The sequence below is a fragment of the Anser brachyrhynchus genome, assembly GCF_964034855.1.
Source record: "Anser brachyrhynchus genome assembly, chromosome: 22".
Classification (NCBI taxonomy): domain Eukaryota; kingdom Metazoa; phylum Chordata; class Aves; order Anseriformes; family Anatidae; genus Anser; species Anser brachyrhynchus.
The window spans coordinates 3948200-3964009 of record NC_137715.1 but is presented as its reverse complement, the minus strand read 5'-3'; the positions used below and the strand labels follow the sequence as shown (position 1 = coordinate 3964009).

Sequence of the window (15810 nt, the reverse complement as noted above, 5' to 3'; positions counted from 1 at the left end):
GGCTGTGCACGCGCCGGTGGCACCGGAGCAAGGGTCCCCACGCCGGGGGGGGTGAGCACACGGCGCGGGGCAGCAGCCAAGGCCAGGACCGATTAATCAGCCTCGGTACAGCTGTTACACATTAACTCCCTTGTTTGTCCCATATTTTGCGGCGGAGGCTGCTGCCAGTGCACGGGGTCCAAGAGCACGGCCGGTGCACGTTCACACGGCGGCGCTGGGCTCCGTGCCTGACCCCAGCCCTTCACCCTCTCCGGTGGGCGCTGGCAGAGCGGCTCGGCACCGCAACGTCCACGATCCAGCCACCAGCGGCACTGAGGCAGCTACGCAAGAGTTGGGTCAGAAAAAGCACTCGCGTGCCTCTTTATTGGAGCCGTCTCCGATTCCTGCAGCGCACTCACCCTGCGGGCACCCAGTGCAGCCCAGCGCACTGTCCCCATCCCTAGTTCCTGCCCCCCCCCCCCCCGTCCCCAGTTCCTGGCCCCCCCCAATCCCCAATTCCTGGCTGTCCCTGTCCCCAGTTCCTGGCCCCCATCCCCAGTTCCTGCCTCCCCCATCCCCAGTTCCTGGCCCCATCGCTCAGCACCGCCGCAGCAGCCGAGCACCCAGCATCACCCAGAGCTGCAGCGGACGCATCCCTTGGGGGCTGCTGTCCCAAGGCAGTGCCTGAATGAGGACCACAGCACCCAGAGGGCAGCTGCAGCCTGGTCCCGAGCGGCTCCATCACCCAGGGGGCACCCACCTACCTTGGTGGGACGGAGCCCCGCACCCATGTCCCTGAGGAGGAGGAGGAGGAGAGCAGGGCAGGTCCCGGTGAGCCGGCCGAGCACCCTCTGTCACCGAAACCCCTCCGAGGACGCAGCCCCATGGCCGGACGGGGGACATCCATGCCCCGCGGGTGTCCCCGTCCCCATCAGAGCCTGCCGGGCGGTGGGGGCAGGCTGATGTTGAGGAAGCCCCCGTAGCGGAAGGGGGGCAGATGTGGGGCGCAGGCGGCCGCGGGCAGGCAGGCGAGGGGGTTGGTGCCGCACGCCTCCGCCTCCCGCTCGCTGCTGAAGTAGGTGCTGTCGGGCGAATCCACCGAGGGGTCCTCGTCAAAGTAGTTGTAGGGCCTCAGGAAAAAGCCGACGCTGTTCCCCACGGTCACCGTGTTGGGGATGTCCTCGGCGTGGGGGACGTGCAGGAACCCCACAGAAATCCAGGCGACCAGGTCCTGGGCACGCAGAGCACCCCGTCAGGCTGCACGGGAGCCTCCCAGCCCGGCCCCCAGCCCCATTCCCACCCGGTTTGGCCTCAGGCAGGCGAAGCCTCAGCCTGGCCAGGAGCAGCACCCACGGCGCCCAGCTCCCCTCACCTCGTTGGTGATGGTTTCGTTGTCGATGAAGTCGGCGAAGGCGACGGTGGGCGTCCAGGGGTCGTTCTGGTTGTAGACGCTGGTGCTGGTGGGCTCCTCTTCCTTCCTCCTGGTGACGGCCAGCTTGTACCTGTGGGAGAAGGGGGGGCTCATCCGTGCCCCCAGGCATCGCCACACAGGGATGGGACCCCGGGGCTGGCTGCAGCCCCAGCGCCTCGGGGGCTTTGCTGCCCCTGGAAGGCACAGCTCGGTGCTTCGCCTTCAGCCTCTGCCAGGTCTAACTCAAACAACCTCCCCCTTCCTTTTCACCCCGGTCGCGAGCCAACGCTGTGGTTAAACGAAGCGTTTTCCCAAAAAGCATCCTGTCCTCACGTGGAGATGTCAAGACCTGGGGGTAGCAGCGCTGCTCTGGGAGCCCCGCTGCCCCCGCAGGGGAAAACACGTGTGATCGCTGGAAACTGAACTCATCTGGGGTCAGATTCCTGCATGGGAACTGCTATGAATGGATGCTGTTGAGCAACTTTTCTAGGGACTTTTTTCGGAGCCAAGAAACAGGCAACTTTGCTGTTTAACCCTTCCTTGCAGCCGCGCTCGGCAGACCACAGGGAGGAGGGGACCACGATGGGGATGCGGTGACCGGGAAGAGGCTCAGCACCCGCAGGGACTGGCACCAGAGGGTTCCCTTGTCACAGGACAAAAGGGCTGCCCGTGAACCACCCTCCCCTGGCCGTTTGCAGCCTGGGTGCCCCCGTTTGCTGCCCCAGCCCCACACCTACCTGCCCCAGCTGACGGCCCTCTCCATGGGGCTGCTGTTGGGCAGATGCTTCCCGGGGGAGCTGACCACCTGCAGCCGGTAGCTGCGCGCGTGTCCCCACCGGTTGGGCTTGGGGCCGGTGAAGGAGAGGTAACGGGGCAGGGGGGCATCGAGGGGGAACGCCGCCTCATTCTCCCGCTCCAGCCTGTCCCGGCGGAGGAACGGCCGCTCGAGGCTGTTCTGCAGGCTCCAGGGGGCCTTCAGCTTCTCGTAGCCCATGTCCTGGGCCTCCAGTGAGTTCAGCTGGCCTGCAAAGCAAAAGGGAAAATCCCTTTGAGCTCCGGCCCCACCAGGAAACGCAGCCGGGGAGCTGCCCTGCTCTGCATCCCAGGAATACAGGCAGTACTTTTGCCCCTAAAGACACACTTCATGTCCCATAACTCAACCTTTGGAGCCCCCAGACATGCCAAGCACAGGCAAAACCCTCTTGACCGCGCGAGTCGAGCCTTACCGTCGATGTCCAGGTCCACCTTGTAGTGGATGTGGTGGAGGTGCATCGTCCCCAGCGTGTGGGGCCCAACCTTGTTGCCGTAGTTGGTGCCTTCGCCGTGGAAGAAGGAGGAGCTGATGTAGCCGGTGGCGTGGACCCGGACCTCCACAGCCCCGTTGCTGTGGAACATGAAGTCCCAGACGTAGTCGTAGTTGATCAGGGTGGAGACGGCGCGGATGACCAGGACGCTTTTGCGCAGCCCGCCGTAGTACAAGGACTGCATGTCGGAGAAGTGGCGCCGCAGAGGGAGGGCGGCGTCGTGCTCGAAGATGCACAGCGAGTTCTGGTTCGTCCTGGGGACGTCCGACTCGGCCAGGTAGTGCCGGTCCACGTAGGTGGCCGTGTAGGGGCAGTCGACGCCCCGGACCAGCTCGTAGGCGAACCTGCCGATGCCGAAGCTGCCGTCGAGGTAGCGGGTGGACATGCCTCCGGGGCAGTTGGAGCCGTACAGAGCTAGGGCTTCCTGCAGGCTCAGCTCGTAGATAATCCTCTCCCTGCGGTAACGGATGTCGAAGAGGCGCGGGCCGGTGTTGGGGTTCATGCCGAAGGCGATGCTCCAGCCCTGGAAGGTGACGTGGTTGTCTCTGATGCTGTAACGGGGACCCTGGGGCTCGTACTGCAGCGGCCCCGGGGCGCCAGGAGGGCGCCGGGGTCTCATGGAGCCCATCACCGTGGCATCCTGCGGCTTCTCCACCTGGATCACCTCCAGCAAGCCGGCCACGAAGGTGCCCTCCAGCTCCGCCATGCTGGAGAAGTAGCGCCCGTTGTAGAAGACCTGGCTCAGGTACCAGAGGGAGATGTCGAGCTCCCCGTGCTCCACCAGCACCTCCAGCCCAATCGGCAGCACGTAGTAGCCGGTGCCGACCACGGCGTGGAAGAGGACGAACCAGGAGGAGCGGTCCCCAGACTTGAAGCCGCGGGGGGCCGTGGTGAGCACGGCCAGGTCGGTGCCGTCGGAGGCGCAGCACACGGCGAGGAAGCGCGGTGCCTTCCTCAGCTCGTGCTGGATGAGGGCGCTGATGGCCACGTACTCCACGCCGGTAACAGGTCTGCGGTGGTACGGCACCTTCCCCCCGTACTTCTGCACCGTGACGTCCCGGTGATACGTCGGCACCGGCAGAGGCCCCACCACGTACTCGGTGACGTTGGGGTCCGCCTGGTCCCCGAAGTACAGCACGGCCAGCGCCTCCCGGGGCGGGCGAGCCCCCCCTCCATCCAGGAACCGCAGCACCTCCGCCTTGGCAGGGAGCTGCACGTCCACGGAGGCGATGCAGTTGTCGGAGGGTTTGGCACGCGAGGCGTCCACCAGCGGCACCCCGAGGCTGCCCTGCAGGTACCGCACCACCTGCGCCAGCTCCTCGGGCGTCAGATCGGCAAAGACCAGGCTGCGGCCGTCCTCCGGGACCTCGGGCTCCGGGGGCTGGTGCTGGCAGGTGCCGGGGGCCCGTCCCCTGGTCAGCAGCACGCAGACCAGGGCGAAGATCGTGGCCAGAGCCAGGAGGAGCAGGATGAGCGCTGTTTTCACGTTCATGGCTGCTGCAGTGGGGCAGGGCGGGCTTTCCAGCCGCGAAACTCTCCGGGACCTGCAGCAGCAGCAGGGGCTGGTGGGGTTGTGGGGTTGGTTGGTTGTTTGTTTTTTTTCTCCCCGTTTTTCCGCTCCGGGAACAGCCCAGACGAGCTCGCAGGGAGGGCGTAGGGTGATGTTCTCGGACGTGCCTGGGATTTGCTGGGAACCATAAAAGGCAACTTGGCTCTGCTTCCCCCGGCGGGTCACAAATTTAAATAAATCTCATTCTTCTGCACCCGTCCTTCCCGTCCCGTCCCGCAGGCTACGCTGCAGCCCTCGGGGAGCACAGATCTGGACAGCGGGGAGAAGCCAGAGCTCCTCCCAGCACCTCCTTCCCTCCACACCCCAGCAGAGCCCGCGGGGCCACTGCTGCCCTGCACCGAGCCCAGTGCCCCCACGCTGCAGAGCCCAGCCCTGGACCCCCCCTGTCCAGCCCCACAGAGCCTCAGCATCCGTCCCCCCCCCCGCAGCCACTGCTGGAAGCCGTAAGAACGAGACAGGCAGGATGGATAGCACCGCATCTTTTCATTTTGTTTTTAAAACCTGAGATAGACACTACATGGGGTTCACTGCTACAGCAGAGGAACAGGATTTTCTCGCTTCCCCCCCCCTGCCCCATCCCCAAAACAGACCCGGATTCAGCAATTAATGGAGATAAATCAGGCTGCCGCCTGGCAGCGCGCCAGGACAATTACGCTCCCCTCGCGCCGAGCACTAAATTAAAAGCAACTATAAAAAGTGAAGTTACAACTGGAAAAAAAAATCCACTTCACTCAAAAAAACTGAAAATCCCTAACAGGTTGGTCAGCCTCATGGCTCCCGGAACATTAAAGCCTGCTTGTATTTTTGAATCCGTCGTAGGTGAACGGGGGGAAGTTGGGCAAGCAGGAGGCTGTTTTGGGCAGGCACGCGATAGGGTTGACCTCGCACGCCGTGAAGTCCTGCTCACTGGTGAAAAAGATGCCGTCGTGCGAGTATATGGAGGGGTCCAGGTCGTAGTAGTTGTAGGGGCGCAGGAGAAAGCCGACCGAGTTCCCCACCGTGGCGGTGTTGGGAATGTCCTCCGAGTGTGGGATGTGGAGGAAGCCAGCAGTTATCCAGGCCACCAGGTCCTAGGCAGGAGGAGTTACATCACCCTGGTTATTTTGGACTGAAAGCTGTGCCTGGACCACAGAGGGAGCCTTGGTGGGCACCCACAGCCCACAGGCGCTCACACCCCCTCCCCGGAGCTGCTGCTGTCCCAGCTGAGCCCACGGGCAATGCACGGACAACGCACGGCCAGCACCAGCAGCTCCAGCTCCTGCTCAGCCCCACGGTGGGCACCACGGCCCCAGACCCCGCTCACCTCGTTGGTGATGGTTTCGTTGTCAATGAAGTCGGCGAAGGCTACGGTGGGCGTCCAGGGGTCGTTCTGGTTGTAGATGCTGGTGCTGGTGGGCTCCTCTTCCTTCCTCCTGGTGACAGCCAGCTTGTACCTGAGGACAAGGACGCGGATGAGACCGGCTCCCCAGAGCCTGCAGAGCACCAGGCTGGTCCTCTGCAGCAACCCCAGCCCTGGGGAGCCTCTGCCCCATCCCTCTCCACGGGGAGCATCCCCGTGATGCCTCCCCAGCCAGATGCTGAAGGCATCTTGGAGAACCTGGTGCCACCATCGCAGCATCCTGACCTTGCCCAGCTGATGGCCCTCTCCATGGAGCTGGCTTCGGGGACGTGGTCCCCTGCAAAGCTGACGATCTGGATCCTGTAACCCCGCTGGTGGCCCCACTTGTTTTTGCTGTTGGCCGCGAAGTAGATGTATCTGGGTATCTTGGACTGGAGCCGGAAAGCCGCCTGGTCCTCCGTGTCCAGGACTCTCTTGGTGAGCCGCGGCCGCTCGATCTGCTGCTCGGGGTTCCAGGGAGCCCGCGCCATCTCGAACGCCATGTCGTGAGCCACCAGGGAGTTCTTCACGCCTACGAGGACACGAAGCGGGTGAGGAACTTCCCTGCAGCCAGAGCCCGCTCCCCCCATCCTCCCCTCCTGCACCCCAGGCTCCAAGCACCGCTCCCCAGCGGCACGCTGCGTGCCTTTACCTATCGTCTACGTCTGCCTAACCCAGGCAACACCACTCTGTGGCATGCAGTGCCGTCCCTGGGGACCAGAAGAAGGAAACCTCCATGGGCAGAAGAACCAGTTTGCTTCCCAGTGAGAGCCCAGCCTAATTAGCCCAAGCACCTGATGGCCCGGGCGCTGTTTCTGCTCATCAGCACGCATCCTGCGAGGACGCGCCAGGAGGAGCACAGGCTCCGAGCGCATTTGCACATCACAAAAGTGGAGCAGCTCTGGTCTGTCCACAAAGGGGATGCGTCAGCCAGGGGCTCGGAGCAATGGGAGAGGCAGATAAACGGGGACGGGATGGCAGAGAGCTGGCTGAGAGAGCTCGAGGGCCAGCACGGTGCTGGCAGAGGGGCCCTGTGCACAGACCCCAGCAGCAAACCTCTGCTGGCCTCCAGCCGAGCCTCCAACCCCCAAAAAAACTTGGACCAGAGCCTTGGGACCTGCAGTTGAGGTCAGTGCCAGAACCTGCCAAAGAGGACCCATGCACAGCCACCACGGTGCTCGTTTTCATCCTCTTTCTGATGTGAACGAGACTTTGAACTCCACGCCTCCCCTTCCAGCAACAAGCAGCCACAGTCTGAGAATTCACATGCCCTTTTTCTGTGTTTAGGGTTTCGCAATCCACACCCCACTTTTTGAGTATTTCTGTTTAAAAAGAAAAAACTCATCCTAAAGGGGGAAGGCCCCGACCTCCGCAGCTCTATGGGAGCACATCGCCCTGCCCCATGCGTGGAAAGAAAAATCCATGTAAGGACCACAAAACACAGAGTTTGGAGAGCCGATAAGCATTCGTGGAGGGCACAAAGCAGAGACAAGACCCAGACCTACCTCCCACATCCAAGTCCACTTTATAGTTGATGGAATGGGTTCGTATCGTCCCCAGCGTGTGCTCCCAGACCCTATTGCCGTACCGCAGACCATCCCCATGGAGAAAGGACGAACTCGGGTACCCCGTGGCCTGGACTTTGGCCTCGATGGCCCCGTTCTGGTAGAAGATGAAGTCCCACACGTAGTCGTGGTTGCCCAGAGACGTGATGGAGCGCAGGACCAGCGCGGAGTTGACCAGCCCGCCGTAGTAGAGAGACTGCAGGTTGGAGAAGTGGCGCCGCAGCGGGGAGCCCAGGTTCTGCTCGAAGACGCAGAGGGCATTTTTAATCGTTCTGATGTCCTGGGAATGAGCGAGATAGTGCACGTCCACGTAACTCGCTAAATAGGGGCAGTCGACCCCGCGCACCAGCGGGGAGCTGTAGCGCCCGATGCCGAAGCTCCCGTCCATGTACCGCGTCGACATCCCCCCGGGGCAGTTGGAGCCGTACACCGACAGCGCCTCCTGCACGCTCAGCTCGTAGACGACCCTCTCCCCCTTGTATCGGATGTCAAACAGCCGCAGGCCCGTCTTCACGCTCATCCCGAAGGCGAAGCTCCACGCCTGGAAGGCGACGTGGTTCTTCCTCAGGCTGTAGCGGGGACCCTGGGGCTCGTACTGCAAGGGGAACATCGCAGCCCAAGGCGCTCGGGGTCTCATGGACGAGAAGTCCCCGTCCGGCGGCGCTTTCCTCACCTTCTCCACGCTGATGCGGCCCTGCACGTAGGCGCTCTCCAGCTGAGCCATGTCCCTGTAGTACTGCCCGTTGTAGAAGACCCTGCTGACCGCCCACTGGCCGATGTCCAGGCTGCCGTGGTCCACCAGCACCTCCAGCCCCACGGGGTGCAGGAAGAACCCGCTCACGTTCTGGAAGACGACGAACCACGACTTGCGGTCCCCGGACCTGAACCCGTGAGGAGCCGTGCTTTGAAACGCCACGTTGGTGCCGTCATAGTCAAACACTTCTTGCAGGAAGGTGGGGGCTGCAGCGAACGCCACCACCTTCAGGAAGGCTCCCACCTGCTCGTACTCACTGCCCAGCATCGGTCTGCGGTGGTACGGAACCCTCCTCCGGTACTTCTGCACCGTGACGTCCCGGTGATACGTTGGCACCGGCAGAGGCCCCACCACGTACTCGGTGACGTTGGGGTTTGCCTGGTTGCCAAAATGGAGCACAGCCAGCGCCTCCCGGGGCGGGCGAGCCCCCCCTCCATCCAGGAATTGCAGCACCTCCGCCTTGGCAGGGAGCTGCACGTCCACGGAGGCGATGCAGTTGTCGGAGGGTTTGGCACGCGAGGCGTCCACCAGCGGCACCCCGAGGCTGCCCTGCAGGTACCGCACCACCTGCGCCAGCTCCTCGGGCGTCAGATCGGCAAAGACCAGGCTCTGGCTCCTGGACCCCGTCTTCTCCGCGCTGCGGGGCTGGGACTCACAGCCGGGCGATCGCCTCCCTCTGCTCAGCAGCATGCAGGAGAGAATGAAGATGACCACCGCCGCCCCAAACAGGAGGACGTAGGGGAGCCTGGGGTTCATCTCTCCGAGCGTCGAGACAGCGCACGGGGCTCGGCTGCGGCGTCCAGACTGCGTCCCTCACCTGCAGCCCAAGCTCTTAATTCAGTCGCCGGCCGTGGGCGTGAAGGCGTCGCTTCCGATGTGGGGAGGAAACCTGGAGCTCACCGGCGACTCCGCGCGCAGCTCCCAGCTCCCAGCCAGTTCTGCCTGTTCCCTCCCCACCCCGGGCGCACCGAGCTGGGCAGCTGGCGCCCGACTCCCGCCCCGGGTTACCCGGCGGTTTCCCTGCTGCAGGGCAGCACCGGGGCGTTTGCTCATCCCAGGGCATCTCCCGGGACGCCCTGTCCCATCTCACGGATGCTCCGTGGATCCAGCATGCGCCCGATGGGGCCAGCACCCAGCCTGAAGCACGAGCTGCCCAGATCCAGCGCCCCTCCTGCCTGCCTCGTCCCGTGCTGGACCAAGGAGCTCGGTGGGCTGCGAGGGCTGTGGGTACGGGATGGCGAGCACGGCGATGCCACGGGGCTGGCTCAGCCGGGTCGGCTCCTTCTGCAACACGGGCACCGCATGAGCTGGTCCTGCCTGGTGCTCCAGGAGAGCCCAAGAGCCCCCGGCTCCCCAGCACCGCCACAGCTCCTCTCCCTGTCGCCTCCGAGTCCTTCCTCGCCCTAAGGGAAGGGACCTGGCTCCTCCAGTTCTGGCGCTGGCAGAAGGGCTGAGATGGGAGGAAGCTCCCTGGTGAGATCAGGCGGCGTTTGCCAAACCCCAGCAGTAACCGCAAGCAGTACCAGCTGCGGGCGGAGGGGCTCATGAGGACGGGACGCTCACGGGACTGATCCAGCCCCCTCCAGCCCCTCTCCCCCCATCCCAGCCCACGGCCCCCACCAGGACCCTGGGGCAGGAGCCGGCAGGAACACAAAAGGGCCTGAAGAAGAAGGCTGTGCCCTTCTGTGTGCACACCCGGGGGGGGCACAGCTCCTCCTCTGCCAGACCCCCTGCAGCCAGGGGGGTGCCGAAAGCTCCTGCGAGGGCAGCCCCACGTTAGGGACAGCCGAGGACAGCTCACCCGGCCACCACAGTCCTCGTCATGGCTGGCTGGTAGGGACAGAGCTCGAGGCACAGGGCAGGGGCTGAAACCACTACAGCTCTGCACCAATTTTCCGCCACAGCATTAATTTAGGAGCTTCTGGTTTGTCTCAGTTCCAGCCAGGGCACACTTGCCCGTTTCCCCTGCAATGTGAGGAACCTGTGCCGGAGAGGCTCTGCTGTGCCCCGCTCCAGATTTGCTTTACAGGGTTTGGGGTTGCGAGGACTCCTCTCGAGCACCACACGTTGCTTCTAACCCCGGTGCTCGGGACAAGCTCTCCCTTTCCCTCGCCAAGTGGACCAAGGCTGGGGCTGACACAATTCTCCAGAGCTTTCCAGCCAGGGCTCTGGGTCTGTAAACAAAGCGGGGAAAAGCAGGGACACAGCAGCCACAGCTTCGGACCTTGCCACCACGCAGAAACTCTGTTTTAGCACGTTTGTGAGCCCTGTTTACAGGAAGGGCACCGGTGTCAGCCCTGCTTTCGGCCACGGATGACAGCCACAGCATTTCTCAAGGCCACACAAATCCTGGGGACAGGGGGGCACGACCCCGTTGCACGCAGAGGACGCGTGCCACTCCTGACCCGGTGTCACCTGCAGCTCCCGGCCACCAGCCCCGTGCCCAGCAGGGCTGAGAGGAGCCGCATTTCTTCTCCAGCGGGCACAGACGCAGCCCCCGACCCGCCGGTGGCCTTGCAGGTTTTCTCCTCCACCTTTTACAGGAGCAGGTTTCGGCGACAGACACCCAACACCACCAGTCGGTGCCTGCTGCACCCAGTGCTGCCCCTGCACTGTCCTGAGCTGCGGGTTCTGGATCAGTCCCGGAGGGGAAATAAACCCCGTGCATCCAGCCCGCGCATCCCAGCGTGGCCGTTTCGCCCTCGGCTGCAGCAGAGAGCTGCTCCTGCAGGGACCCGCTGCCAAAAGCCCTGCCCGCATGGAGGAGCGGGGATTTCTCTGTCTCTCTGCAACAGCTTCGCAGCTGGAGGCTCAGGATCCAACTGAGGAGGGTTTCCTCAAAAGGGAGGCAGGGACCGAGCTGCCAGAGGTCAGCCCCGTGGTGCTGCCACCCTGCCGCGCGCCGGGCAGAGGAGGCACGGGCAGGACTTTTCCGAGTTGTTGTAAGGAAAGTCCCAAAGCAGCGCCAGGCGTTGCAGGAGCGGCTCACACCTCCACTCCTGCAGACAGCGCCGCGTCTGCCCCGTCTGTCTGGCCACGCTTATGGCAACACACCCCGTGCCAGACGTGAGGCCTCAAGGAAATTCAAACGTTTGGCAGCCGCTGCCTTTCCATGCTTTCCCCGAGCTGAACACAGAGCTCCCAGACAACTCCCTCTGCCTCCAACTCCATGACCTGGACAGACTATTTAACACATAGAAAAATAACTTTGCAGTGAAGTAAGAGGTTGAGAGAGCGAAAAAGCAGAGATCAGATGTCAGTTAGGAGGGACTCCACGGACCAGGAGGCAATCCCCCCAAAAGCTCTGGGGTTTACCACTGTAACGGCAGGAGTTAGAGGAAGACCCAGACCTACCTCCCACATCCAAGTCCACCTTATAGTTGACGGAATGGGTGTGAATCGTCCCCAGCGTGTGCTCCCCGACCCTATTGCCGTACCACAGACCATCCCCATGGAAAAAGGATGAGCTCGTGTACCCCGTTGCCTGGACTTTGGCCTCGATGGCCCCGTTCTGGTAGAAGATGAAGTCCCAGACATAATCGTAGTTGCCCACGGTTGTGATGGAGCGCAGGACCAGCGCGGAGTTGACCAGCCCGCCGTAGTAGAGCGACTGCAGGTTGGAGAAGTGGCGCCGCAGAGGGGAGCCCAGGTTCTGCTCGAAGACGCAGAGGGCATTCTTAATCGTTCTGATGTCCTGGGAATGAGCGAGATAGTGCACGTCCACGTAACTCGCTAAATAGGGGCAGTCGACCCCGCGCACCAGCGGGGAGCTGTAGCGCCCGATGCCGAAGCTCCCGTCCATGTACCGCGTCGACATCCCCCCGGGGCAGTTGGAGCCGTACACCGACAGCGCCTCCTGCACGCTCAGCTCGTAGACGACCCTCTCCCCCTTGTATCGGATGTCAAACAGCTGCAGGCCCGTCTTCACGCTCATCCCGAAGGCGAAGCTCCACGCCTGGAAGGCGACGTGGTTCTTCCTCAGGCTGTAGCGGGGACCCTGGGGCTCGTACTGCAAGGGGAACATCGCAGCCCAAGGCGCTCGGGGTCTCATGGACGAGAAGTCCCCGTCCGGCGGCGCTTTCCTCACCTTCTCCACGCTGATGCGGCCCTGCACGTAGGCGCTCTCCAGCTGAGCCATGTCCCTGTAGTACTGCCCGTTGTAGAAGACCCTGCTGACCGCCCACTGGCCGATGTCCAGGCTGCCGTGGTCCACCAGCACCTCCAGCCCCACGGGGTGCAGGAAGAACCCGCTCACGTTCTGGAACAAGACGTACCAGGTGGCCCGATCTCCAGACTGGAAGCCACGGGGAGCAGCAGTCACCGCTGCCAGGCTGGTCCCGTCGTACTCCATCACCTGACGCATGAAAGACGGAGCCGCGGGGAACACCCGGCTCTTGAAAAACCCTGCGATCTGCTGGTACTCAACAGCCAGCGTCGGTCTGCGGTGGTACGGCACCTTCCCCCCGTACTTCTGCACCGTGACGTCCCGGTGATACGTCGGCACCGGCAGAGGCCCCACCACGTACTCGGTGACGTTGGGGTCCGCCTGGTCCCCGAAGTACAGCACGGCCAGCGCCTCCCGGGGCGGGCGAGCCCCCCCTCCATCCAGGAACCGCAGCACCTCCGCCTTGGCAGGGAGCTGCACGTCCACAGAGGCGATGCAGTTGTCGGAGGGTTTGGCACGCGAGGCGTCCACCAGCGGCACCCCGAGGCTGCCCTGCAGGTACCGCACCACCTGCGCCAGCTCCTCGGGCGTCAGATCGGCAAAGACCAGGCTGCGGCCGTCCTCCGGGACCTCGGGCTCCGGGGGCTGGTGCTGGCAGGTGCCGGGGGCCCGTCCCCTGGTCAGCAGCACGCAGACCAGGGCAAAGATCGTGGCAAAAGCCAGCACGAGGAGGACGAGCGCGGTTTTCATGTGCATGCCTGCTGCTGGTCCTCAGGCTCTTCCCGAGCAGGGTTTCTAACTGCTGCCTCCGTCAGTTTAACGCTGCACTGGATGGATTAGCACGGAGAGCACAAAAGGCTGGGAGAGGCGAGGGGAGGAGATCTGAAATTCGTTGTGACCAGAAAGGGCAGACCTCACTCAGCTGCAGCCTGCCCTGAGTTCCTCCAAGAGCAGTGCCCTGAAAGAACCAGTGGAGATGCAGGGTCAGTGACTCAGACGAGCTTCACATCATTCTGTTACTTTTTCAGTCCAGCCCAGCCTCCTGAAGCTGCTTGTAAAAGCGAGGATCCTGCAGGCAGCCCGAGGTGGCTGGGACCACTGCGAGCCTCTCACAGGCTGGGAATTGGTGCCACGCTGCAAATTTCACTTCTTTGCAACTCACCGAATTTCCTTGTTTACCGGGCTGCTTCCTTGTAAACGTTCCCCCTGGCAGCACCATTTCAAGCTTGGAGGTGCTTTTTGTTTTACTTTTTCGAATCTTCCACGTGGAAGCCTCTGCTGAGAACACATCCATCTGTGTAGTAGTAGGAAAGCTTTGGCAGGCACGGAGAGATGTAGTTCAGGACGAGATTCAGGTCCCAAGGCGCTGCGAACAACTAGCCCTTAGTTTGCACCTCTGAGCAGCCCTTAACTAATTAATCCCCCCGAATTCCACTGAAACGAGATCAAGCAGCTTTCGCCTCTGCCTCAAATTCGAACACAAACCGAGGCGCAGCTTCAGAGAAGCTCCCTCGAGGACAAGGCCAACCTTGTTCCTCCAGGAGAGCCTCCCAAAGGTCGCGAGGGCCGCCCTCAGCCGCTGCTGCTCTCGGAGCATCACCAAAAACCCTCGGCCGGGAAGGACCGAGCAGGACCGCGGCTGCTGGGGGCAGACGAGACGCACCACAACCCCCGCCTGCCCCCGAGCTGGTGCCGAGAAGCACGACGAATCCAAGAGAACCAAGGCTGGAGATTCGACCCAACGTTTCCACTCCGGCTGCCAGCCTCACCTCGCCTCACCCTAGCCTTCCCTTCCTCCCCTGTCAGAGTTTCCTGGTGGGAGACGGGCCCTCCGCCAGCCCGCAGCTCTGCCTCGCGTCCTTCCTCCGCCGCGGGGCTTTGCCCTGGGCTCAGCCTCTCCTCGGCCTCGCTTACCAGATACCACGCTGGCAGGCGGAAAGCCCCGTGGCTTTGGGACACGCTCCATCGTCCTCACCACCACGGGCAGCTCTCAGCCTTCTTTAGCCTCAGCTGCAGCTGTGCAGGCAGGGCAGAAGCACGGCCGCTCTGCGTCAGCGCGACTACGCCTCTGCTCGGCCGCTGGTGCACCAGCAGAGCCCCCGGAGCCACGGCAGTCCTTTCACGGGGCCGGAGAAGGGATCGCTCTGCAACACGGACACGAGCAATGGGAAGAGACAGGACAGGTGATAAAAAGCCCTCGGCTACGCAGAACGCGAGAGGTTTCAGCTTTGCTCTGCTCTCACCGACTTTCCGCCGGCCTCTGATGGCAGGAGATGCCTGAGCAGCCCCGGATTGAGCACACAAGCGTCGATTTCCAAGTCAGCCTTCCAACCTACGAGGTCAACAAGGCTTTGAGGGTTACTTGGAGTTAGGGCTGAAAGAAGAATTCCCTTCTGGTGCAAGCCTAGAGCACGGTGCCCCATTTCAGGGGTACCACCGAGCTGGGACTGCTGCACAAACCCCGGAGGCTGCACGCACCACGTCCACGTTTCCTTGAAGTACAAAAGAACAGCTAATTTACTTTTGACTTTGCCTCTTGGGTTTGCATCCCAAGGCCCTAAAAGTCGAGGCATACGCTGCAATTACAGCCTGTCATTTTCCGAGCAGCACAGCCGTAGTTTAAGAGAACTGGATAAGCTCCACAGGCCTTACGCTGCCCCGCAAATCACAACTCAGCCCTGCAGCTTGCCTGTCAGATGGCTGAAAATAAAGTGTGGGAACGCTTATTTCTGTGCACGCCGGGTGTTTGGAAGGCAACAAAAGCACAGAAGCCCCAACCTGCAATGACGTCCCCGTGACGAACGAGTCCGCAGCACGCAGCCCAGGGCCGCAGGGTACAGCTGGCACGAACGAAGCTCCCTGTGCTGCCTCTGCCATGGGTCTCACGTCTAATAGCACGTTATTTAACGCTATTTTCAAGCTGAAGGCTTTTTTTTAAAGTCTATTACAGGAATCAGCCCGCGCTTTCTGGAGGCTCTGTTGCAGAATAAACACGAGAGCCCCGAATCCGTCGCAGCAGCAAGCTCAGGAAGCCGAGCAGTTCACTGAGCCCGCAGAGCCACGAAACCTGCATCGACACTACGGGATGAAAAGCCAGCGGGGGATCTTTAAGGGCCACACGGGAGCTGCTCGTGCACCTTCTCCAGGAGAAACCCGAGGCGACTTACAGCAAACCTAGAATTTTATAAATTACACGTCTCACCACCGGCAGCGCAACTTGTTTACGACCTGTTTGGTGCACATACCTCGACTCAGCTCACCAGTCTGACTGCCCCGTCACGCTGTCCCGCACCTAACACGCAGCGTTTCCATCCTCCTGCTGTTTATTTTGGCTGCTTATTTTGCTGTTTATTTAGGTGCTGCCATTAGCACAGCTTCAATTTGGTGAGCTGCCCGCGCCTCCCCAACAAACCACGGCGGCGGCGGTGAGCTCGCCGCGCTTCGCTCACGCAGAAAGGTGGAGGCGGCAAAAAATAGTCCCCGAAATTTACGGGAACCAAAAGCAGAGACAGGGAGCCTTCGGCTCAGGGAAACTCTGAGTCAGCGGCTGCCATGCAGCTGGGTAAGGAGTACAGTAGAGAAAATCCTTTGCCGGTTCTCCTGATGTGAGCGCGAAGCTGACGCCGAGCCAGCCCTCAGCCCCCGGCACGCTCCCCCTCTCATCTCGTTCGCTCAGCTCGTGTA

General features: G+C 62.4%; 1 protein-coding gene across 1 annotated transcript; it reads right to left on the bottom strand.

Moving 5' to 3' along the window:
• Window positions 1-492: 492 nt before the first annotated feature.
• On the bottom strand, window positions 493-15303 carry AOC2 (amine oxidase copper containing 2). Its single transcript, XM_080564766.1, has 8 exons — window positions 11316-15303; window positions 5889-6174; window positions 5568-5697; window positions 5061-5334; window positions 2617-4191; window positions 2128-2413; window positions 1352-1610; window positions 493-1210 (listed from the first exon to the last, which is right to left on the bottom strand). The coding sequence occupies exons 1-8, from the start codon at window positions 12880-12882 to the stop codon at window positions 911-913; spliced, it is 4677 nt and encodes a 1558-aa protein (XP_080420892.1). The 5' UTR covers window positions 12883-15303; the 3' UTR covers window positions 493-910.
• Between the last annotated feature and the right edge of the window lie 507 nt (window positions 15304-15810).

What these genes read in the sequence shown, in the direction of transcription:
- AOC2 (XM_080564766.1), bottom strand. Translation starts at nt 12,882, where the DNA reads ATGCACATGAAAACCGCGCTCGTCCTCCTCGTGCTGGCTTTTGCCACG. An exon ending in AGGGCCATCAGCTGGGCAAG is followed by an intron (nt 5,698 to 5,888) that starts GTCAGGATGCTG and finishes CCTTGTCCTCAG; the next exon opens with GTACAAGCTGGCTGTCACCA. An exon ending in CGACGGATTCAAAAATACAA is followed by an intron (nt 4,192 to 5,060) that starts GCAGGCTTTAAT and finishes GCCCCACTGCAG; the next exon opens with CAGCCATGAACGTGAAAACA.